At 41.2% G+C, this 26,489-nt stretch overlaps 1 protein-coding gene across 1 annotated transcript in view; it reads left to right on the top strand.

Annotated features, from left to right (window-relative positions):
- Positions 1 to 26,489, top strand: part of LOC128410231 (protein eyes shut homolog) — a 472,516-nt gene that overhangs the window by 251,995 nt on the left and 194,032 nt on the right. The window contains exons 20-22 of the mRNA XM_053381165.1: positions 9,054 to 9,244; positions 11,341 to 11,432; positions 23,033 to 23,183. Coding sequence (XP_053237140.1) covers positions 9,054 to 9,244; positions 11,341 to 11,432; positions 23,033 to 23,183 — 434 coding nt within the window. The remainder of the gene's footprint in view (positions 1 to 9,053; positions 9,245 to 11,340; positions 11,433 to 23,032; positions 23,184 to 26,489) is intronic.

Here is a 26,489-nt window from a genome sequence, read left to right as displayed (position 1 = left end):
CATCTCCACCAACATCCAAACTGAATGTTCAAAAAGAAAACCAGTTAACGGAAACAGTTTACCCACCCCCCTTTCAGTGCAATCCCCTTCATTTAAACAGCTTGTGCAGCCTATTCCACAGTGACATTTTGCTGCATGGTTGTGGAGCTGGAAGGAGAAGCTGGAAGGGAATCAGCCTCAGACTCCAGCGGTGATGGTAGACCACAGTAGTCCATGTGTTGGTAACCCCCAGGCTGCCCTTGGGCTTGGTCTGGAAGCTCCAGGTGGCGAAGAGTATGTCAGCAAGACTTCTAATGGGCCACACAACTGCCAACATGGGACACCATTGTTAAAACAGTTGCACTGGTTGACCATCTACTACTGAGCCAGATTCAAGGTCCTTGCATTAATTTACAAGACAACTTAGGTCCAGGATAACTTAGGGATGGCCTGAACCATTATATCCCAGCTCAGTCACTGAGATCATCTGTAGGAGCATGGCTGGTTGTTCCATGAATTGATCAGGCTCATGTGACATCAACATAAAACCAAGCTTTCAGGGTTGTGGGGGGATGTTCCTTCAATAGAGATTCAGCAGGCACCTTCTGTATTGACTTTCAAGTGTTTACTGCTATGCTTAAGCAGCCAATTAAGAATAAAGCTTTTCTGTAATAGTCAGCTGGTAATGATTGTTTGTTTGTTTATTGCTTTAGTCTTATTGCATTTTAATGGTTGTGAACCACATTGATTTTTTTAAAAAATTGTGGTATAGAAATATTTTTTAAATATAAATAAATAAAACAAGAACCACATCTGCAGGCTGGCACAGTGCAGAAGTGCTATATGTGTGCTGAGGGCTCATTCTCAAGTGGGGCAACTGGTGCATCAACTGAATCAGAGTCCTGCTCAGTCGGACACTGGGCCCCTCAGGCAGATGGCATGTCAGAAATGGTCTAAGCTGTCTTTGCATTTATTTTATTTTTTTTAAAAACCAAATCAAATTGTTTCAGCCTTCCTTTGTTTGGTTTTTTTCCTTCTTCTTACTAACAGCAAGTTGTAAACGGAGCCTTCATCAGCATATATATGGCACTGAAGCCTATTGAGTGTAATCATGACTCTTATTGTTCTTCTCGAAGAGAAAAGGGATAGAGCTCCACATGAGTTTTTAAAATGCAGAGGTTCTTGCAAGGCGAATAAGACATGTTTGTTCCATGGCAGATATTTGCATGGGTAGAAAGGCACTGTGTTGCACAAGGCAGTGCTTTTTTCTGGGGGTACTTAAGGGTATGCAGTACCAGCACCTTTTTTCAAATGTTAAAAGTGAGCACCTTTTCTTTCTTTCTTTCTTTCTTTCTTTCTTTCTTTCTTTCTTTCTTTCTTTCAGAAATGGCACAAGGTAATAACAACATCCTCAGTGCCTTAGCACTCTGCCATCTCCCAAAGTCTTTGGGCTGCTCTCGGTTATGACAAAGTGAGTTCTAAAGAGGGTTTATTCATAACTGTTGCTTTTCTTTGCCCAAGAGCCCCTTATGGGCTCCACTGAAAGTAGTTCTGGGTGTTAACCACACTTTATTGTTGGCATAGCATGCCACATTAGAGGACATTTCAACTTTGTGAGGATAAACACAGCCACAGCTCTCAGCACGTCATGCAGCACAGACTTCTCTGACAGAATAAAACATAGGTTCCTTGTAATTCTGGGTTCTTGTGTAGAACCAAAGGTGAGGAGTATTATATCCAAATCGCACTGTGTCTGGAAACATAGCAACTAAGGATCATCCCAGTACTTTTATTCCAGCTAGCTGAGCCAGCATGGCTATAAGTACATTCTGTTCTAAAGCGAGAGGCTATGCGGAAAGCAACCTAAGAATTCAAGTATAAGCCGTAAATAAAGGGGGAAACGGGGCATGTTCCAAATTGATTTGTGTGGACTTCTGAAAAGTGGAGCCACAAAAACCATACTTTGCACCAATGGTTGTTTGAGCAGCTGTGAAATATGTATTTTCAATGCCCATCTGAGAATGTTAGAAAGAATGTGGATTTCTTTGCACTTTTTTGGCATTTTGTGTCTCTTTAAATTTATTTGTATGTGTGTGAGAAAGAAAGAGAGACAGAGATCTGTATTTTTGCGATCTGGAGATGGAATAGCTGGTTCTTTGCTCAAGTGCTGCATTCATCTTTATGTGACTCCCTTTACAGCTACAACTAGTCTAAAAGGTGGGGGGTGGGATATTGATGCTGCAGCATTTAGTGTGCAATCCTGTGCATGTCTACTCAGATGCAGCCCAACTGACTTAAATGGGACTTACTCCCAGATAAGAGACTTTCAGATCTAGTCAACCAGTTAGAATAATCAGTGTGACAGTCTTTGATCAATCAAAAAGTGCCTCCAGTCTTATTTTTAGTGCTAATTCTTTTAATGCATAATACTTAGAAAAAGCACCATATTAGAAGAGGTATTTCACACATGGGAGAATTGTTTCACTCAAATGCAAATATTTTTCAGTGTAGGCTGCTATCCTATGCTTACTCACCTGAAATCACATCCAGGAGGACTCACTTCTGCGTAAACTTGCATAGGGTTATACTGCTAATGGATTCACTGTGCAGGAGTAAGTCCTGTTGAGTTCAATAGAGCCTACTTACTCTATAGGAAGTGTGCTGAAGTCCGCACTGCACAGCATGCAATTAACTGAATAAGATTTCCTTTACCATCTGAGAGCCCTAAAGCCACTCTGGAATACTATGAAAGTTTGAGGAAAATATGGGTTGTATTCAACATAGCATGAAGGATATTATTCCTTCATTGCAAGCATTTATGCTTTCCTGACAGAATAATCTCCCTTCCCTGTGAGCTGTTCTGTAGGGTCTCCCAACCCTCTGGAGAAGGTATTGGGGGTTTTTTTTGGGGGGGGGAGTCCAGTTTCCCTAGTGGTAATAATTATGCTGACTAGAGCAACATTTTTTTCAAATGTAGTCCTTTGCTGCTTTCAGTCATGTATCCATAAAAAAGCAATAATGGCATGTGGTCACAGCTACAGGTATTCTATCCATTGGTAACACTAGGATTACAAAGAAAGAGATGATATGTAAATGTGATCAGAAATGCTTTTATGGTCTAATTGAAAAAGTCTTGATAATGCACTTCAGGAAAAGAGGTGTTAAAACATTTAAAAGTAGAATTCTGTGATCTGATAAGAGGGTGGATGTTATATATCACTGTAGACCTATTTTGGTCTTATTTCTGTATATTTATTTTTTTATTCAGATATTTTGCTTAATAATATCAAATGCAACAAATATTTCTGTGGCATTCTATAGTACTTCTTTATCCTGGGAGCTATTTACTTCCCTGGACTTTGATGAACAGTTTAAAGTGCAGATGAAAAGCTTTGATGAACCTGTTGTACCATTATGAACCCGTCCTTTCCCAGGACCTCTTCTGCTCTGAAATAATAATATTCATAAGCATGTTTGCAACTACTACTCAATCAAACTGGTTCAGAAGCTAGTTAAAATGATCGAGAGAAAAGCACTTGTTTAGTACACATAGGCCCCACTCCCTATTTGCATATGATCTGCAAAGAGACTGCAAAAATTATGAATTGTTTACTAAAGACTGATTGCTGACTTGGCACATGTAGACTATTTCCTGCCCTTGTTTGTGTTGTGTGATTGCTCAAGTCATCTCATTAACATGGTGGCCTTTCTCTTCCATCACTGAAAACATGGATGAAACGTCTACAGATTTGAAGGGGGAAGAGGGTAGCCAAAGACACTTAACAAATGGAGCATGGTAACACTTGCAGCACAAGCCTCTCCCTAAACATGTCCATAAGGATATTCTTCATGCTGCCCAACATAAATAAGTTGGAGATGTCACTGAGGATTTTTTGTTTTGTTTTGTTTTGTTTGCCTGAAGCATTGTAATATTTTGTGGCATTTTACCTTCTTCAAAACCACTAAAATCTTGCTTTTGTGTAAACGGAAACTGATCTGTGCTTTGCCTCTGGTTCTATGTAGAACCAAAATTTGTTTGTGCACAACCATGGTTTTACTGCTGAGGCTTAGATCCACAGGCTTCCACTGAAGGAGTGCGATAGAGAGTTGTACAATATAACTCAAGACAGGTTGAGGTTGTTATTTAAGCAACAACAGCAACCAGTCATTGGTAGTTTACATTTTATTTTCACTTCTTAAAGGTCTTAGTAAAAGGGAATATTTGATTTAATGTCAGTCATTCGAATTTAAAGTGCGCACACAAACACAAAGTCTTTTGTGAAGCCATTCTATTTTGCATCATACTCCTTTTCCCTCTAAAATTTAGTATAATCTGACATACACTGTGGGCCCACCAAGCAGAAGACACATATTACCAGCCACATATTTCTAGCCTGCTGCGAACATCACAATCTCTTCCCCCTTCCCTCATTTTTGTAGTCCAGGAAAGAACAAAAACAGTACCATTGTGATGGAGTCTAGTGAGCTTGAGAGTTTCACTTTTAGTGTAGATCTCATGAATGCCAACATAGTATGCCAGCACCGTATATAGTGCTATCTGCAGGTTAGGAACACAGCAACACCTCTTCCCTTGGTTCATTTAGCTGAGTCTGAACTCACTGGACTGGCAGCAGCTCTCCAGGGTTTTCGGGTAGGGATTTTTCTCATTCCTACCTGGAGATGCCAAGGATTTAACCTGAGACATTCTGCAGGCAAGGCTGGTGGTCTGCCATGGATCTATGGCCCTTTTTCACAGGTGGAGAGGGCCCATGAGCCTGGTGTCTCTGGTGGGCTCTTTGCTGCTGCTGCTAACACCAAATTCAGCCCTTCTTTGCCTTTGGCCCCACTCCACACCATCGCCCAGTGTGAGAGGGTATGGTGGGCAGATGCTGCTCCTTCTCCTTGCTTGAGTAGGGCAGGAGAACAGGCAGTAGTAGCAAGGAAGAAGGGGATCAGGAAACTCCGGAGGCCTATGGTGCATCCCTTGCTGGGGGTGGGTCTCCGCACATTACCAATGATGCCTACCTGTGATGTTGCTTTGACTATAGCCTCCTGACCTCTAGGACATTTAGGCATGGCAACTAAGTATGGCACCAAATCCAAGGAGCCCTGCATGGCTAAGTTTCCCCTCCCCAAGCTGTGCCTTCTTCAGACAGTGGCAGTCACTGCTACCAGCTATGTTGATGACCACCAGTTAATGGTCTTTAAAAGATGATTAGATAAATTCATGGTTAAGTTTTTGTGTGTTTTTTTTACTCCAGTGATTTTATTAGACCTTTCAGTGGCAGCCAATCCAGGTTGTTTTTAGATCAGCCTGGGAGCTGGCTGTTTCCATGGCTTCCACAGTGTTTAGTATCAGATTTTCTGTAGGTGTGTTGAAAATGGGTAGGGTGTTTAGTTTGAATTTCTGCATGTAGGAGTTCCAAAATGCCCAACTGGCTTTATTTTGTTAAGTCAGCTTTTTATTCAGTTTCTATCCAGTTTCTTAATGACAACTGGGAGTAAGAGTTAATAATAGTTTTTTTAAAAAAAAACTCCACTGAATAATAAAAACAAAACATGTGTGAACCAGCTAAGATAAAAATTCTCCTGCTAAAAAGAAGAGGGCAGGCTTATAGGGCTACTCCTATATTTGTAGTTTTTGTGTTCTCTGGTTTTAAGCAAAGTGCTATTTTCTCTTCTGTTTCCATTTGTAATCTACTCAAGTAGAAGCAGCCAGATTTTTGAACATTTAATGTACTGTGAAATTCTGCTCAGTGCTACTTGGGTGACTACAATCCATATATGCTTTTATCAAGCACCTTTCGTGTCCTCCTGTGATATGGGGTGCAGGAAAATTAAAATGTCAAAATAAAAAATTCGTTGTTCAAATAGTCATGAAGCGTGAGCCAGAAAGCCACTACTTCACATCTCATATCAGTCATAAACTCAGAAGGTGGTTTTAGGGAAATCCGGCTTCTGCAGCCATTTGCAAACATAAAAATGAACTACCTTACAGGGCTGTTGTAAGTATTACTTAAATAAAGTATGTGAAAAAACTTGCATAGTATAATACCAACAATAAAAGCAGTGAAATTTCATGTTGGAAAAGTCACACAAAATATTCACCTCATGTAAAATCTTTCCAAGGGTTTCAGTTTTCAGAACAATTGTCCACAAACACTAAGGGAGATTACTTCTGTCTTTCTTTTTACATACTCGAAAACTGTAGCAGTTGATCGCATAGAAAAACCACGTAGCTATCCTTCTGAAATTTGGGGAAATTGATGCCCTCAGAAGAGGCAACATTGCCTGAAATCTTCCTCCAATTCCACCCCCAAATTTTAAGAAGTTATGGACATTTCGTTTTAAAAAAGAACATCCATGTCTGCACATTTCATCAAAAGAAAGAAGACTCTAGCTAATTTTCATTAATTCCCAGTAGTGGAGAAATGAAGCAGCCTTGCATGAACCCTTAGCTGAATTGGGCAGCCTATGAAGCACCTCAAACCAAGTCAAACTGCTTCCCAATATACCAAATCAGGGTCCAAACAATATATTGAAGTCTTTGCACACCTCTATATCTGACATAAGTCAATATTGTCCTGAGCAAATGGACTTATCCATGCACCATTTAGCTGTTTTCCAGTGTTCCAATTGCTTTGTTCCAGATATTTGTTTTCCTTGCTCCAAGCTACCAATTGAGAGTGCTACGTAAAAGGTTAGAGGAAATGCTAAGGGTTTTGATATGTAGAACAATAAACTCAAGGGCTTGTTGAGGACAATTTAGAGAGCGATTAGATGCTACTAGAGGGCAGGGCTTGTCAACCTTAGACGCTGTGCAGAAGGAGAAATTGCAGCAGGTGAAGCTTGTAATTGCATAGTCCTACAGGGCTGAGAAAACCTACTGAAATTCCCTCTTCTGAACAACTATTATGGCACAGAAGCCTTTGAACTTATTGGAGCTCTTTTCTTCTTGCTTTGATGCTTGAGGGGAGCTGAGACTGCCACTTGATTCCAATGTATACATTGGGTGATGGCTTCAATGATGTGAGTTCTGAAAGCACAAGGATGTGTCACTTACATTTGGTTGGTTTGTTAAATACCAGAAATACTTTCATTGTGAAATAAGGGGGCAATTGTTCCATTTGTGAAATAAATAGTGCCTTTTTTAACATGAAATGTGCCAAGGGGGCCATGCTGAAATAGGGTGGCATGCAAAACAGTGGCAGTAATTGAGTGCAGAGAAATTTATTGCAAGAATGTCTGGCACCCCATGTTTTGAGCTATAGCTCTTCACTGGGGTACTGCTCCAACAAAAGATAGTGTGTGAATCTCAAAGCATGAGAATCACAAATACAGAACACAATATAGAGCAGTTGTTCAAAAGAACTAAAGTATCATTCATTATCTTCTCAGATCTATAGGAAGAATAAAATAGACCTTCAGTAGGTGCATTTTGTAGTGTGGGTGACAAAGTGTTGTATGTAGCTCAAAACCTCTTTTGGTTTTATATATTCTTGTAATAAACCTGCCTTTGCATGTAAATATCAGCTATGGGCTGGATCCAGAGTAATCCAGTTGTGGACAAGCTAAAAACAGCCTCACCATTTCATTGCGGTTTTCACAGCTGGTGAGCTGGGACTCAGAGAACAGTTGTGAAGGCACAACTTAGTAGTGAGCAGTGAAGGTAGCATCTACACTGTTTAGGGATCATAGGAGCCAACTCTCAAGGGCCAATGTCCCTTCGGCCCCCACAATAAAATATTAGAGGGGTCCAGTCCCCACCCCAAGTTGATGGCATAGCCATTCAAATAGTGTGTGTGTGACTGATCATCTTGTGATTGATTATGTGGGGTGGGGCTTACCTGCTCCTCCCCGTTTGTTCGAGTTAGCACCCCTGCTAGGGATTGCAGTTGTAGACGAGTTGCAGAAAGTGAAGGAAAGTTGTTGTCCACAATTTCTACATTAGTATTTTCCCCATCACATTTTGGCTAGCTCTGAAAGCATAAATAGTTTCCCTATCTGTCCTTAGGTATTTTCGCTAAGTTTGTCCTCAGTTTGCCCTTACATGGGGCCTTATAAAGTTCTCTGGTTGGAGAACAGGGAGTGGCATATAAACCATAATGCTTTGTTATTGAATTTGGAACGAAAAGGAATTTGCCTCTGTGTTGCCTTGCTCTTGGCATTGCTGCTATAAAAATTGCCATCAGTGCTCATGGTAGAACCAAAGGTGCTGAAATCTGTGAACTCCTTTGAAGCCTGAAAGTAAGACATGCCCTCAAAAGGCAGTCATATTGAAAAGGATTCAGTTAAATTCAGGAAAAAAATTATTTATGCATATGTATACCTCATACATAGTGGGATTTTCAAAGATCATAGGAATGAAATGTATGAGGAAATGCATTGATACATATTTTCAGAACAAGAAATGTTCTTTCTATTTTGTTATCTTTCAGCATCCCTTGAACATTCTTTGTGAAATAATTCTAATTCTATGTAGGTCTTCTTGTGAAATGAGAATATTTCTCTGCTTGAATAAACTGTTAAAACGATCATGACTGGCCCATTGACCAACTGATACTCAGTTGTTTAACTCAGTGGTGTCAGGTCTGAAGATGTGCCTATCTATGTGGCCAGGTCAGTGGTTTCACTGGTGTTATCAATTTGACATTTTACAAAAAGAAAAAGGAAACATTTAATACTACGGATGCTCACATTGGTCAATATCTGCAGTTGCTCAGTTTTCTTGCATGTGATTAATAGAGAATTCAGTACCAAAGGAACCCTATTGCGTTCACCTATTGTGTGCAAACACCAGGAACAGGCAGCTCAGGGCAGGTAGTCCAAGGATGTTACAAAGAGTGCTGTCATCACTGCTGCATAATAGGCAGTAATCAGAAGGTACCATTCTTCCACATCATTGAATCTCTCTGCTTGTAAAACAATCCACTTGCTGATTTCTGCCTGTTTTTCAGCACTGAATGCACAGGAACTCTGCCAACAAAACCTTCAGAGTCCTAGATTCTATTTCTTTGCCTCAGTGGTAGGTAATCAACTAATGTGCATTCTTAATTTCCCCCCCTCCCCAATAGATTCTAGCTATATCCAATACCAAGGGAATTCTTACATGGAATTTGAGGGTTTTCATTTGCAACCACAAAACAACATCAGTTTAGAATTCCAGACCTTCAGCTTCGAAGGAACCATTCTTTATATTGAACAGAACCCAAGAACAGTGGGACATTTCGTTATTCAACTTTCTGTCAAACATGGGACCTTACAGGTAATGTTTCAAATTATCGTTTAAAGTACAGTTTGAGCTTCTCCACACCACACCACCAGCAGCTAATACATTTGGGTACCCCTGGATGTTATTAAGTGTTTAGAAACAGTTCTTTTAAAATGATGGTGGTGGTGGTAATGATGTGACTGTTTAAATTGCCCCCTTTCCGAATCCTGTTACAAGTGGTAATTATGACACCTGGGGATAATATTCATGCATGATAGGGGAGGGAAGCCGTGTGGGCATTGATAACCAACAGTTCACATGAAAAATGTCCAGGAATAGAATGTGGCAGAAGAATGTGGCCCTGCTTCATGATCGGTAGTTCATGGACTCTCAGATGAAAACAAAATACCAGTAATATACTGAGTTAACCTATTAGGTACATCATAAATATATTAAAGTCCTCAATATCCCAGTTATTCAAAGGTTTAATAAAAAGTACATCCACCTGGTTCTAATGACCCCCCCCCAAGCCCATCTTGAGTGCCTTAATGGAACTATCATTTCCCGGACTCCCTTATAGGGGAACCAAGATGGACAAACTGGTTTTCATTTCTAGTGTGGACTTGCCTATGACTGTCTGGCATTACCCAATCTGGTGCTCTCTAGAACATGTTAGATTACACCTGGATGGCACCAGTTTGGCCTAATTGATCTTGTAATAAAGGGTTTTTTTGAATTTGGCAGAACACAGAAATGTACACTTTTGTCATATCATATACACATTTATTTCTTCCTGCACATAATCCACTAAAGGGACTTGCTTTAAAATTATCTTGCTGTGCAGCAGTAGCTATAGCAGTATTTATTTGCAGTATATTTTTATTGCACAGTAAATGGGTAGAATTTCCAGTTTTCCTGGATTGAGACTAAAAATTATGTCTTCTGATAGTTCATATGCATAAGAACTGCTCATTGTCTTTACATTTATAATGAAAAGATTAATAAAGAAATAAGCCCATGTAGTTGCGGAGATGTGGCTGTTCCAGAAAATTTTGAATTGAGGGAAATTTTGTATCAGAAAAATTTCAGATGCCACAGCAAAGAAAGCTAAATATTTTGACACTGCTAAGCTCGCCTGATATTGAAGTTGTCATCCATTCATTGTAACCCATGAAGTTATTCCTGTGGGGGGAAAAACCCCTAGAAAAATGTCTGCCTCATGTCACTGTGCGGATGTTAAAAAAGGAGTGTGCAGTACTGAAAAACACATAAGACCTACGGGAAGCTCCCAGTGTGATTTGTGTCTGTATGAGAAGAATCATGGCTTCCACAAGCATTGTGTGAAGGAAGAGCCTTCAGTCCCCAGATCCTATTTCAGAGCACTTGTGATTTACTTATTGGCACACAGACGAATAGATCAGCTCCTGCTTTTCATTAATTCACATTAATGGATACCACAGAGTGCAATTAAAGACATGATTCTACACAGCACACATTGCCCAATGATGCTTTCCCGTTTGCACAATGGGGCTTCTGCTTTCTCCTTTCCCAACCAACTGGAGCAGATTTCGAGGGCATGCAGTGGGAGCTGCAGGGGGGAGGAAAAGGAGAAGGCAGATGCCCACTTGTGCTATGTTTGCTCTCACCCAGTATATACAAATTAGCTAAACACCACACAGGTATGTAAAGTGTGGATTAGCAAGGATGCTGACTTTCAGCGCTGTTAATGCTGAAGGTAATAGTCTACGAAAGGATCATCAGAAAATGAAGTTGATTTACTCATTCCTAATCTTATTTGCAGCAAAGGAACATGGATTTCCTATTCAGTTACTGGCTTAGACATCTAATAGCAATATTTATGTTTTGATCAAAGTTTTTTGGTGCTAGCTGGCCCGAGTTGCATATGCACAGGAATTGTCCTTCTCTGTCCATTAAAAATGTGAACTTCAGTGTGCATACAAGCATCTGCCACTGAATGTACTGTGTGGTTTTAGATGAACAAAAGAAACCCCTGCATGCATATCTGCCATGGGGAAGGGAAGCATTTCCTCTTGTGTCCTGATTTCACTCATTTGTGTTTCAGCTTTTAAAAATTACTGATGCTTTGCAATTACAATAAATTATCTCCCCTCCCTGCTTCCTTTATTCAGTACCAATTTGTATGCGACAGCGTAGGAGAAATTAGAAACATCAGTACTAATGTGAGAGTGGATGATGGACAGAAATACAGAGTGCGCGTTAGGTAAGTCTATTCACTTATTTCTTTGTTTTGATTCACAGTGTCTGAGTTTGTCATAGAGGATAATGGGCCAATTGATCAGTTCAGTCTGCAAGGTTATCCTGGTTCACACCCTGAGATGCAGACCTAACATTAATGAAGTCAATTGAAACTTGACCTCGACTTCAGTGAAGTGCAATACCAATTATCATGGGAACGATGTAATTAATTAAGATTTGTGACTTGTTCCCATCCCAGAAGGACCACAGCAAGAAACAGTTATTTTCAAAGAAACAATATCCAGCTTGTAGGCTTTTTATAACCTTCAGAGGCCACTGGCTGTTCCAAATAAATGGGCAGTTGATTTGCAAGAGTTTAACAGCCCTAACTAGGATCTCCATCCAAACCAGCTGGCGTTGGACTCCAACCCCCAAGTGCTGCAGCCAGCATGACCAAAGTTCAGGGGTGATGAGAATCACAGCCCAGGAATATCTGGAGGGACACAGGTTCCCCACACCTAATCTAAACTATTGTGTGAAACCAATAGTTTTACTTATCATTAACCATTGTTCAAGTTGATGCAGAACACTGAACTGGGGTTAAAGTATAAAGCCAACAATGGAAGAAAGGGACAATGTGCTGCACAGAGGGGAACAGAGGAGCAGAGGAAGTGAATGTTGCTGGCTCCTGATGCACTAGCATTATGCTTGCACCAGACCACAGTGTTGAAGTCCTGCTGACAGCTTGATGCCCCTTCCCCACAATTAAGCACATGGTGTCATCTTATTTATTAACCTGGGACAGTATGGTACAGTGAATTCCAATGGAGCAGAATACCCAAAAATTCAATAAGCAAGTTAACTGAGCAATAAGATGTGGCAGGAGCATATTGTTCATTTAAAAAAAATGGCAGTTTTGCTGCCTTAAGACTGAGACCGTAAGGTCAGGTGCCTTTCTCCACCACTGCTTATCATTAGTAGACACTATCACACACCATGAAGTTTCTTATTGGAATTATAAAATGTTAATTTTGAGAGAAAGCGTGCAGGGCAGATAGAGCTAACAGCTTTTAAAGGTAGGACATGAACTCTGTCTGGTTAGATTAAAGCCATCTCTACTAGTTTCAAAATGCTAATGTTGATACTAATGGGTTCCGTTCAAAAGAATGAAAAAAGCTTATGCTTTTCTTTAGAAATTTGCTGCTTGTGTACTAATGCACATCCCATCCTTGCGGTTGCAATGGCATTTAACACTCTCCTTAGGGGCAAATCTCACTTTCTACTTATGTGCCCCCAAACCATGGCTCCTCCTCACACAACCTGGCACCAGGTAAAGGCAACTCTCTTCCTCCAGGCCTTTGAGTAGGCTTAGTGACTATTTGAGAAAGCAACAACAGACAGATGAGTCAATGCTATGTGTTAATTGTGGTTTGGTTTTTTTCTGCATTATTGCTACCCACCCCAGGATCACTTGTGAAGACAGGTGAAATATAAGTGTTACACAGTTTCTAAAGAATAAAAAGGATATAAGTGAATGGTTATCTCCGACAACGGATACCTAGTTAGGAAAAATCCTCTCTGAAAGACATGCAGGCCTTTGATTATTGGGCTCATTCATTGTCATGTGATAGTGAAAATGACCAAAAGGACCTACTATGGGTGTGTGTTTCTAACCATTCATCTGAGCACAAAATCCAGCAAGCTCATGTTCTGGCAAATGCACATACAAAAAAGCTAAGTTAACTGGATTGAAACCAATTACGGTAACTCTCTCTGAATAGTGCAAAGTCATTCTTAGGCAGGCTATGGACTCAGCCACTGGTCAGTCAGACATTCAGTCCTCCCAAATATCAAAAATGTGTTTCCCAGCTAACCGAAATGGAAGGGATGACATAGGTTTGCCAACTGAAAATGGTAGCCTTCACATGCTTACAATGTGTAGCTATGGAAACATGGGGGGGCGGAGGTGGCCCTTCCATGAGGTAGGGAAGAAGCAGGTGCCTCAGGCAGCAGACGTGCAAGAGACAGCACTCTGCCTGCCCGTCCCTCCACTCCTGCTACTGGTGAAATGCCCCCTTTTACCGGGAGTGTTCCGGCAGGCTACTTTGCCGCTCGTCTTTAATGCCCCTGGGATGGAGAAGGTGAAAAAGCCATGGTCCAACTGGTTTCATACATCTGAACATGGAAAAACAGTTTAAAACTTGTAGACCATACTTGATGCTCAGGAAACATATATATACAGCACTTCGAATTGTTCAGAATGTTCCACTTGCGTTGTCTGGGTAATGTTTTTAACAGCACAGTAAGGGAGGTCCGTATTTTTTCATTCACACAATGCAGATGAGAGAGAGAGAGAGAGAGAGAGAGAGAGAGGTTTGCCTGAGGCCAGCTGGTTAGGTTGTGACAGAGCTGAGATTTGAACAGGGGCTCTCCAGATCTGCAGCTCACTCACTTAGTCACTATGCTAGACTAGTCTCATGACATCCATGTAATGCAGTGGATTGATGCATAATTAGACTGATAAGTGTAATTAATTTGGAGTCTTTCTCTAATTAAGCAATGGTTTAAATGGATTGACGTAGAAGGTAAATAAATGAAAGCTAATATATTCTGGGTGTGCATCAAGATCAAATGGGAGCAATCAAGGAAGACGGTTAACTGGCTTTTAAAAAAAGAAAGAAAGAAAGAAAGACTGCTCAGAGCAGCTGGTTCTTTCAGATTATAGTACAAGAAGAAAACTTCTGCTACAAGGTATTGCTTTTATGGCACACAGGAAAATTATGGCACATTATTCAATTTGATGTGGCATTATCATGTATGAGAATTAAGCTGCAATATTATCTGGGCATTAAACATGCTAATACCAAAAAGAAATTGCCGTGAAAGGGCCTTCAGAAAATCATGATAACCAAGTCACTTTATTCCCAATATATCTATTTCTATATTTTCAATTGACTTGATTAACCTGTGGAGTAAATTTTGGGAGTGTTATTTTGATCTTAGTCTTTTTTTCACAGATGAATGGATTAGCAGATGGGCTAATAACCTCACTTCCTGGGGGTAATGTCACACATTAGTAAATGTCATAAATACTTCATCCTCCAAGAATAGTTTCAAATATCTTTTTATTGGGGGTTGGTGGTGAGTGTACGCATTAAAGGAATTGGATTTAATGGCACAAAACCCTGAAGCAAAGCCGTCATTTCACATTATGCTGATTCCCTGAAACTACCCAGTCCTTTTTTTTAGAAGTCTTGACAACACACCAGCAACAATGAATTCAGGGTTAAAGGTAAAGGTAAAGGGACCCCTGACATTAGGTCCAGTCGCGGGCGACTCTGGGGTTGCAGCGCTCATCTCGCTTTTTTGGCTGAGGGAGCCAGCATACAGTTTCCGGGTCGTGTGGCCAGCATGACTAAGCTGCTTCTGGTGAACCAGAGCAGCGCATGGAAATGCTGTTTACCTTCCTGCCAGAGCAGTACCTATTTTTCTACTTACACTTCATGCTTTCGAACTGCTAGGTTGGCAGGAGCTGGGACCAAGCAACGGGAGCTCACCCCGTTGCGGGGATTTGAACCGCTGACCTTCTGATCGGCAAGCCCTAGGCTCTGTGGTTTAACCAGCAACAATGAATTCAGGGTTACCAGAGACAAATAACCATACAGATTGATTTGGGAAACAATGTAAATCCCCTCACCCTGTCACGGTGATTATCAAAATAATGTTACCTGATGTATAGCTCACAAATCTTGATGCTCTTGGGAAATTTTTCCACCGCCAATTACATGACATATACATCCCAGTCCAGATTGGCAGGCTATGCTGACACAGTTCCTTCAGTTCTCAGATTAACAGAATATATGAGCCCCATTCACACTTGCTTCCAGCACTGTCAAAGAGTTTACTTCCTTGGGATGTCTTCCTATGGCACTCCTCTAAGCATTTTGAGACAGGAATCATATTAGTGGGGTCAGGAGTGTGGTACTTTCAGAGTTCATCCTTGCCGGGTTGTGAAAGGGACCCTGCTGATCACTAAGTATCTGTAAATTCATTCTATGATATATGTATTTATCTTAAGCCTTTTCTTAGTACATATTTTTGTGTATGTATACATGCATTTTAAAATCTCCACTATACAGTGGAACCTTGGTTCTCAAATGGCTTAGTTGACAAACAGATCGGCTCCCGAATGCCAAAAACCCAGAAGTAAGTGTTCCGGTTTTCGAACGTTTTTCAGAATTCCAGTGCGGCTGACGGCTATTGTTTCCGGGTCACCTGTGCCAATCGGAAGTCTAATGGACTTCCGGAACAAATTACGTTCAAGAACCAAGGTACCACTGTAAATGGATTTTAGGCAATGCAGAATAAGATATGATGATAGCCTTGATCCTTGAGAACAGTGACAAATTGCACACCCAATACAGTATGTGAGGATCTCCCTGACTGACCAGAAGTTCAGTGGTTATCGCCTTTGACAGTGCTCATCTTACATGATAGATTATGTAGAGGCTTGTGAGGGGAGCAGAATACAGTTTTATCCTACTAAGCCTGATTCAGAGTAGACTGATTGAAATTAATGAACCTAAGTTAACCCTGTCTATTAATTTAAATGGGTCTATTCTCAGTAGGTAAAGATAAAGGACCTCTGGACAGTTGCGGAGCTTCATGCTCTGGCACCGGGGGGTGGAGAGTAGGCAAGGGCGGGGCTGGCGTGCATCTCGGGGGCATGGCATGCACAGGGACCCCTGGGGCGTGGCCTGCATCCTAGGTGAGTGGCATGCCGTCTGCAAGGGCAGCCACAATGGCACCCCACCGGGATTGTGCTGCCTGGGGCAGTGCGCTCCCCCCGCACTCCTCTTCCTCCGCCAGTGCCCCTGGAGGGTTAAGTCTTGTTGTTGGTTGTTGTTGTTTAGTCGTTTAGTCGTGTCCGACTCTTCGTGACCCCATGGACCAGAGCACGCCCTTAACTATGGTGTGCAGGGCTCATTTAGCTTCAGGCCGGGGGAGCCAGCATTTGCCAGCAAACAGTTTTTGGGGCCATGTGGCCAGCATGACTAAACTGCTTCTAGCCCAATCGGACACCATGACGAGTGTCAGAGCGCATGGAAACACTGTTTACCTTCCCGCCACAGTAGTACCTATTTATCTGCTTGTGCTGGTGTGCTTTCGAACTGCTGGGTTGGCAGTAGGAACACCACTGGCTACAACCTCAAACACACTTGACACCAGACAAATTTGAGGACTGGTCAGATCAATACTGTGGCCCCTGGGACACCTTCCCGGGACCCAGGCCTTAAAAATAATGCATCTCAGTATTATTCAGTTCCACACTTTCTGTCCAGCAACTCCCACACTCTTGTTTTCTTATACTATATGGTTCCAAAAATAGTCTTTATAAAGAGTTGTAGGGATTCATTAGAAGAAACCCCTGTGTGTGGAGTGCTTTTTATTATCATTATAATATCCCATAAGTAATTATTGGGAAAGTTCATTTGAGTTGAGGAAGAACAAGCAATTGCTATTTCTACAAACTTAATTGAACAAGATGTAGGTAATTACATTTAATTGATCATAATGGAGTTAATAACAACCTAATAATGCCAATTAGTTGATACTATCCATTGTTTTATCGCCTTTTGAAGATAAAAGCTTAATGAGGCTATTATGCTATATTTTGACACAAATCACGTAATAGATCTTTTACAAATTGGGAGCATCAAAAGAGGAGTTTAGGCCTGAAGATTCAATATCATCATCAGAACAAATCTTTAGGCTAGCATATATATATATATATATATATATATATATATATATATATATATATTCTGGTTCAGGATTTATCATTGAGAATTAACTCACTTCTGGAATATTTCTGTCATAGTTTCAAACTTTACTTTGTATCAAGGATCAATAATTCATTTCTATTATAATTAAAGTTCTGCAACTACTAATAATGATTAATATGCAAAATTCTGAAATTTTTATTTCATTCAAGAATTTCAGTTACAGATTTATCTCTGCAAATGTTCATCTTCGATTAGGTTTCATTTTGTCATTCATAGCAAATTACACTACCTTGGATCAGAATGCACAGTAATGTCACTTCTTTGTTTTCTCAAAGTTCTTTTTAATGGACAAAATAGTATTGTCAGTATCCTGTATATTAACAGCAAGGACTCAGTTACATTAGTAAAGAAAAAGCATTTAATATACATTATACCGCTGTGACACCAGATGGCGCTGTGGAGTTCCATCTTTTCCCACTTTCCCGCTTTGAGGTTTACAACACGTTTTCCTGAAACACTTTGTTGATGTGTCAAGATCCAGCCTAAGTATGGATCCTTTTTTGCATTTACATCCCATTGAAATGAATGGGGCACTGCTACCTTAAACATAATAATAGTAATTTATTATTATTATTATTATTATTATTTATTTCAATGTCACTTTAAGTGTAAATAACTTCATTTGGATTGGGGCAACACTGTGTACTGGATAGTACTTCAAGAACATTAAGCTAACTTTGGTGGCAATAAATACTTGCTCTATTTGCCCATAGGCATAGTTGAGAATGTGAATGACCAAGAAAAGTGAGAAATAGTTGAACACAGGACCAGTTTGGTGGATCATTGGTTTCCTTTTTATGGAGTCCAAATGATACTCTATTCCCAGCATGAGTAACATTTAACAAGCTTGGCAGTAAACGAGATCTGTTTGTTTCATTACCTTTTAAGCTATTTTGCCAGGCTATCCAAAAGATGTTTTCAGTCATTGCTGACAAATGTCACTCAACAATAGAAAGACACCACAAGCAACAGTTTGGGGACACTTGCAAATGTACAAACGTTATTGTCGTGTTAAGTCACCCTTTATCCCTGTGGTTCATCAACTGATTGTCTGACCTTTCCATCCATCCAAATTTGAATGGCTTTGGGCACCAAATCCAGTTCTACACAGACTGAGCTCATCATCCAGGTTGCAATTAGCCAGCCAGTTTTTAATGATTATACTTGTGGAAGCACAAAGGATAAAATGACACAATTGCTACTGGGTTGGGCTGGGACATAATTACCAGCAGCTTAACCACCAGGGGCACTTGAATGATTGTGCATGCATTCTACATTTACAATTATGCAAAAATGGCAGGAGGGGGCAGAGAGAGAGAGAGAGAGAGAGAGAGAGAGAGAGAGAGAGAGAAGGAAAACCTGTATTCTCACTTGACCTTTAAAACACCCTATGTGCTGATTGCAGAAAAAGCATTTAGAAACCTTGATGGAATATTTATACAGTATATGTACTATCAGGCAATTGTGTTAGCGGCAAATGTTAAACAATAATATCTTAAGGTTGATATTTTAATTTAGCCAGTCCCTGGAAGATTCAATCAAGCACAATCAAATGGTGCACTCTTAACAAGCACAAGGTGAAAGCTGCTCACCAGCATGCTGAATTGCTAACAACTTGTCCTGCAAACATAAAACACCAGGAAGCTATTCCAGAATATTATTAGCTCATCGGCAAATGCATATATAACAGCTGTTATGGTGGGAAGTTATCATGCCAATGGCTGTGTCTTATATCAATTGGATGCCTGCAGCCAATGTCTGGCTGTCGATCCCAACCCTCCTAGCACTGCAAAACACATAATCAGTAGGATCTGTCTCCACTGAATATGAACCCTTTCACCCCCACTTCGCCTTTTCCCTCCCTCCGTTTCTTATGGGTTGCTGCACACATACTGTACATTTGTCTCGCAAATTTCTTCTCCCTTTCCCTGCCTCTTTCTCCCAGCCATTTATTTCTCTGTCTTTTTTTGTGTCACTGCCTGCTTCTCTCTGTCCATTCCTCTTCCCAGGCTGACCATGTACTGTTTGTGGACTGGGTTCAAGCAGCATAAAATGGCAATACCGATATGTTGAGGGTTATCAGTGCAACTTTAAGTCCTTCAAACATTAAAATGACAGAAGCTGGGGAAGAGCTTCTTGGGAGGATTGGTGCCTTATATCTCCTGATTCAAGGTGGCTTCAGGCAACTCGCATCTCTCTCTTTCTCCCCTTCCCTCCTGCCACAGCCAACTTGTTTCTCCGACCCTCTCTTCCCAAAACTACTATTTTTCAAGCACACCTGCCCACTCCCTTATAGCTTCTCCAAGCTGTAATGGCTGTGTCTTTGAAAACACTGAAAAGACAGGGTGAGGCATCAAGAAACAATCATTTTGTGTTTTAGGGAGGAGGAAGAAAGGAATCACGATTCTGTTTTGTTTCAACAGTTTTATATTTCATAGCTACATTATTTTCTCTCTCTTTTTTAACAACATCCACAGCAAGCACTGTCTTTCCTTCCTATTAGCCCACAAAAGATCAAACAGATGTTGAACTAGAATGCACTTTATTAATCCATTTATTCAATCAGCAGTGTCCATGTGCAGGACACTTTGCAGAGACCAATTCTCTGGGTTAAGGGCCTCGCAATTTGGCAAGGGCCTTGCAATTTGGCAAGGGGCTTACAATTTGGCAAGGGAACTGGAGCTCTGTGCCAAAGGGTTCATGGAAAAGGTGGGCTTTGAGTAGGAATTCAGAGGAGGACATGGAGGTGGCATGTGGGACAAGAGGATGGAAAAGGTGCAGTCTTTCAAGGGAGAAGGATGCCTTTGGATGAAAGAGGATAGTGCAGCTCAAAGAACAAAACTTTCTGTGTTTCTATGATACACAGAAAGTAAAGCAGTAACTTCAGATCTCACACATACTTAAATTATTGGAAAATCTAAGGCTGTGCCTGCAGGACTAGACTTACCATGTGCTATGCTGAGCCGTGTGGATGAAGGGATGGAAGGGAAGGTGAAGTGGATTGTAATCCCATACACTGCCCACCAGCCCATCCTCCCAGGCAGTAGTTTGGCTGGTCATCACTGCCCACCCATTGCTTCTGCTGCTAATCTCCCTCCAGGCCAGTTGGAGATTCCTGGCTGCTGACAAAGCCGTTGACGCACTAGGCACTCCCTCGTTTTGAGGTATTGTGGGTGAGGCCTGTGCTGCTGATAAAATACTTTTTCAAACAACACTTTAAACTACAATAGTCTAAAGTTTTCTCTCTTTTTTAAAAAAAGAAGTAATTTGCACCATCATGGCAAAATGGTGGCAACACAGGCTTTCTGTAGGTGACTTTTCTCCCTCTGAGAAAGGACCCCGTCCTCTGGGCGAGGGAGAACATGCTTTGTCAGCAGTGGAAAGCAGCCAGGTGGGGAAGACAAAGATAAGTGGGCAGGTAGGAAGGAAGGAAGGGCAAAGCCGCTTCATTTGCCAAACTGAGGTGCCATAATGTCTTGAGCCAGCCCTGGCTATTTAAGAGGAAATCAGTTGCGCTTCAGTGAGGGTGAAGATTGTGGACAGGAGGCGACACAATGGAATTTAAAATCCTCTCATGGGATGACGTGGGCAACCAGCTAGGGTTACATCCACATCATGTATTTAAAGCACTCTTATACCACTTTAACAGTCGTGGAGGATCCTAGGAAGTGTAGTGTGTTAAGGGTGCTAAGCTCACAGAGCAATACCTTTAACAAACTACACTTCCCAGGATTCTCAGCAGTATGAGAGGGCTTTCAGTGTGTGGTATGGACCAAGTGGAAACTCTGCTGTCCAAAGGCGACTGAATTCACACCTTATTTGCTCACAACAGCCTTGGTTACATGGCAGGGCCTTGTTTCCCCTCAATAATTTTATTTTACTTCATTTTGGTTACTGCTTTTACTTAGACATCCTGTTGCCGCCAAAGCGCAAGAGTCTGAATCTTTTTTAATCATCCAACTGATCAAGCTTTAGTGATTTGACCTTGCTCTTAAGCAGCCCTCCGCTTTCTTGCTGTGCAGGAAAAAGGATAACTATAATGAAACACCAAGCAGAGAGGCTGTTGCTTGATTTTCATGGGTCCTCACTGTGCTTCCTTTGATTAAGGGAGAACATTTCATGCGAGCTGGCTCAAGGAACATGAATTAGAGTTGTATTATAAAAGGAAAGAATAAAAATCACATCATTTGCCTTGTGCCAAGCGTTTTCAGTGAAGAGTGTTTGTATGTTTGCCCCTTAGCTTTAAGCTGGAGCATCACACACACTGTTCTCAGATATACATACTAAACAACTGCATATTAAAGTTAAATGTTAAGAAAAATGGTTTACAAATGGATGGAAAGTATCCAGGAGTTTTGTTGTACCACCCATCATCAAAAAGATGTCAGGGCAGCATACAGCATATTCATATTATATTATTCTATGTCTAGCGTGGGTGGCCAGTGCCCGGGGCTACACGGATGGGTGGGTGAGAAAGAGGGGAATGGATGGAGTATGCATGAACATTCAATGGACTGACTGCATCCCCATCACTCAGGAGATTGCAGCTGCAGAGATAAGAAAATAAGAGTTGTTCCATTGTCTGGAGAGGTCACTTCCTGGTTCACATGGAGAAGCCGTTGTCAACAGAGCACAGTGACGGAAGTGTGCAGCTGTTTTGAGGCAGCAGTGGGTGGTGAAATTTTGCACCCCTAACAATTTTTGATCCGGGGCAACTACCCCACTCTCCACCACGCTATGCCATTGTTCTGTGTGTCTCTTCATTTTCTATTTACAGCCACTCTATTCCATTCCTCCTCCCAATGAAAGTCAGTTTATTTATTTATTTAGGAATATTCATACCCTGACTACTGACCAAAGTTCTTGAGGCAGCTTGCAATATGAAATAGACAATACTGCGATACTCACTACAGAAGTTCCCCACTGCACCCACCTTTGTTCTCAGATGTTGCAGCATATTCCATTCAGCAGCTGAGTCTCCTGACCTAGAACTGACTGTTGAAGTGGCTAGATGTTTGTCTCACAAAGGCCAGGACTTCTTCACTGGGTGGCTTCTTCTTCTTCTGTGGGCTCATCCAAACTCCCGTTTGTCCCACAATTTCTTCTGTTTGTTCCATGAATTCTAGTCACAGATCAGAGAGGTATTCCTTTTGCCCCACCACTTTCCCCAGGAAAACTCATGGTTTACCGCTGAATCGGAACAAACGTCAATCTGCAGAAAACCTGGTTGATTCAGTGGTAAACCATGGATTTCCCCAGAGAAAGTGGTAGGATGAAAGAAAAACCTATCAGACCCATGCAGAGAAACCACAGGGCAAAAACAAATGTGCATGAGCCCTCACAGATGCTCCACAACTGAACTGCAGCCCATCCCCTAACAGAGACCCTTAATGCCCAATATGAAAGTATACATTCTAATGGTATATTAATATTTCATTTAGACACATTTGCCAAGGAACAGCTACATAAGCATTTTATTTAGAAATATTTATTTAAAGAATGACTTTGAGTCGTTCCCCCTTGCAACCGTTAAGGAGCTATTTTGCACTTCTCTTTTCACACAGTGATTTCATTGTAATTACAATTGCACCCCAAATACATGCCAGCTTACAGCCTGATCATCAAATAGTTTATGTTTATGGGGTTCAATATAAGATGAGCTGCTTGCCTCGTTTTCATTCCTCCTTGACTTGGCAGCACTCCAGTTTGTTTGCCTGAGAAGCATTTATACAATGCATGGCTCATCTGCAAAACTTACCCTCTTTCTATATTTACGCAGGCAAGACTTGGCAATGTGCGAGGCTGAAGTGACTATCCTGGGAGTAGCTACAAAAGCAAGCATGTCCAGCAACCATTGGTCAACTTTCATTTGGGATGCAACAGGACCAATATTTGTTGGTGGTTTACCACATCCTTATGCAACAAAGCAGGTATAACATTATACATCTTGCTGTTTCAACACAGTCTCTGGGCTTCCTAGCTCAATTCATCTAGGGGTGAGTTTCAGCACTTCACTGCGGTTCACCTAGAGTTCCCTGTGAAAAGGAGAATTAGACCATTAAGCTACTCTGCAAATTGTAGCGCTGAGAGTGGGACTAGGACAGTGGTTCCCAACCTTTCTTTGGCCATGCCCGACCTGAGCATCCCTAAAATGTTGATGCCCCCCTCCCCGCCCCATGACATATAATTATTATTATTATTCAAAAAGTGAACTCATATTCACGTGGAAGAAGCCTAAAAGGCCATTAATTAGTCTAAACAAGCTTCCAAATTGCCTCCCTTAAAAATCAAATTGCCCCCCTGTGGGGCATGTGCCCCACATTGGGAAACATGGGACTACGGTCTCCTAAGAATGCTTAGCACCCTTAACAAACTACATCTCCCAGAATTCTTTGGGGGGAAGTCTTGACTGCTTAAAGTGGTATCATGGTGTTTTTACATGTGTGGTGTGAATGTGGTCTAAATGAGAGCATTCTACACAGGCCTCACTTGTTAGGAATTCATTTCAGAAAAAAGGGAATTGTTTGCCCCTCTTATTACTGAATCATATCAGGGAAGATAATAGTTTAGATTTATATTAATTTTGATTTTTTTAAAAAAAAACACACCTGAACAGACCTACCTATTGAATATTATGGTTTTGGTTTTGCTAAAGTTGTATGTGAATGCCTCTCCATCTGTTCAGCAACTCATTTGCATTCCCCACCGCTCTGATGTAAGCCAGACATCTCATGCCCACTTGCTGGCTTTCGGGATGTATTCCCACTTCTCCCTCACATCTCCACCAAGGCCCTCAAGGACAGAGCCACATACAGGAAGCTGGCATGCCAGGCTGCTGAGGCAAAATGAAAGGGGCCACCTTCATATAATTATTTATCCTCAAGGATGATCTGCGTATGTGCAGCCAAAGGTATACCTTCCTATCCTGCCAAAGGGGTTACTGATGTACTCTTAATGGGTTTAATTTGGCATAGTAGAGGCAGCTGCAGTACCGGCAAGCCAAACATTACATTAGATGCAACAGCAACTTGTTTCCAAAGCCTTCACCCAAGTCTAACTCACATCATTTGTGTGCCCAGTGTCCCCGATTCAACTACAAATGCAAATCTGGAAGGAAACTTTTCAAATTGATGAGGCTCCTTTGACAGTAACAAAACAAAAAAAAACCAAGCGCTTCAGTGTCAGCAGTCCAGTCCTGTGCAATGTGCTGCCATCAGAGATTCAGCAGGTGCCTTCCTTTTAAACCTTCAATCACCTGTTGAAAATCTATGCTTCCAAGATTTATGCTGGCAGTTAAGAAAATAGCCTTCTGCAATAGTTAGTTGAGTTCTGATTTTTCTTTTATTGTATGGTTTTATGTATGATTGTTAAAAACAGCTCTGATTGTTTAAATATATAAATAAATGGCTTAATTTGCTCAATGATTCCTTGCAGGGCTTCCATATGAGTGACAGGAGCCAAACGAAGTTCATAAGATCCATAGTATAGCATGCCAAAACCAGGTCACATATAACCCTGTCAGTCCTTTGGGGAGATTACTTCTGTACCACTTTCTAAATATGTTTGTTGCTTTGGGTGCCTCTAGATGTATATTGAAGCCCTGAGAGGGATATATTTGTTTTGGAAAATGAATCTTCATGGAATTGGTGGCATGGGTTGGTGGCATGGACTGTTCTGAGTAAAGGGGCGAATTTGATATTGTTTGCACCAATTTAACTTGACTGCTCTTTACACAGTACATCATACTGAACCGCATTGATGTGTGCCAGCAAATAAACACAGGGAATAATCTTTGACAAAGCATATGTGTTAGCCAATTAAAACAACAAGACACCTCCTCAAGAAAACAAAAATCCTTAGCAATTTGATATTTTGTGACAGTAGAGCTCTTCATTAGTGCAATTACAATGCTGCATAGAACTATAACAGATCAACAGTGCAGTCTTGGTAGCCAAAATCCTATTTCTGATGCCCTCACAGTATTCTCACCCTGTATCCAGTTTATAGAAAAAAAACTGAATCCTACTTAAGCCATCCCACATATGAAAATAAGAATTGTAAGAGTGAGAGGCTGGGTCTAGCCCTACCCCCATGTCTCTGTAAACTGTCTGCCCTACGAGTTGGCCCATGATGCAGAACCCTAACCATACAGAGTTCTATTTTTCTAGAAAAAGAGGTGCCAAAACTCACTGTGAATGCCTCCCTTGTTATCTTAGAATGACAATGGCACCCACCTGAGAGGTGCCAGAAATGAGCTCCGGTCAGTTCTGGCTGGGGAAAAACAAACACCCTGCATCTGCATCTTGGGAGAGGGGCCTACATGGATAGAGCAGACTCTGCTCTACAGACTTGCACCCTCAAATGTGGACAGCGGGAGGACAGGGCTGATGGAGACATGATAACTGGATACAGGCCATGAGTGCATCAATCACACAAAGACTACCTGAGTAGGCTTTTCCACTTCTCAATATCTAGATCTGAAAAACATATGAGAGATATCTTGCTGTTCAACGTGGACAGAGCAAGTAACCCACATTAGCAGTGTTTCCTCAGCACTGTTCTTTCAGCATTGTTCTTTCAGCAGTCACAATGGGTGTTGGTGTCGGCATAAATATTTTCAATGGTTATGATTTATAGTTAGTGATGAACAGTAAAAGTGGTTTCATACAATTGCAGGAAAGTAGTGGTGAGCTGTAGGAATGCAGGACAAGGAATAGTAGCCGTGTGGAACATACTCAGGCCACATAGCTTGACGACTCTTAAGTCCTAACCCTCCCCTGCTCAACTGAGATTTTTCACTTCCACACCCCTCTCAGCTGTTAAAATGGCTGAAAGGTTTATCATGAGAAGTTGAAATCATAGCATGTTGGATCTCCAGAAGATAGAGACCGCAATTGCATAGAATGCATGCAAGTCTAGCGTCCTGGTTTTATTAGCAATGCTCTCTAAAGCAAGCTTTTTTTCCTTTTCACTTGAGTTTTATGAGAGTTTGACATAGCAAATGCATTTGTTTATTGGAATGGAAAATAAATTAGCCATTGGAGTCATTACAATTTTAAAGAAATCTAATCATGCTGGCATCCAAGGAAACACAGAGGTGGACAACATTGTGGTCAAGGGCACCTACAAAGTCTCCTAAACTGCATTATTGTAGATGCACAATATTTGCTTTGCCTGCCACCCAGAGTATCTAAAGCAATAACAAGGGCAAGAGGGCTATGGCTGCTCCTTGAGAC

This window comes from Podarcis raffonei, chromosome 3, assembly GCF_027172205.1.
Source record: "Podarcis raffonei isolate rPodRaf1 chromosome 3, rPodRaf1.pri, whole genome shotgun sequence".
In the NCBI taxonomy this organism is placed as follows: domain Eukaryota; kingdom Metazoa; phylum Chordata; class Lepidosauria; order Squamata; family Lacertidae; genus Podarcis; species Podarcis raffonei.
This window is presented reverse-complemented; position numbering and strand designations above follow the sequence as displayed.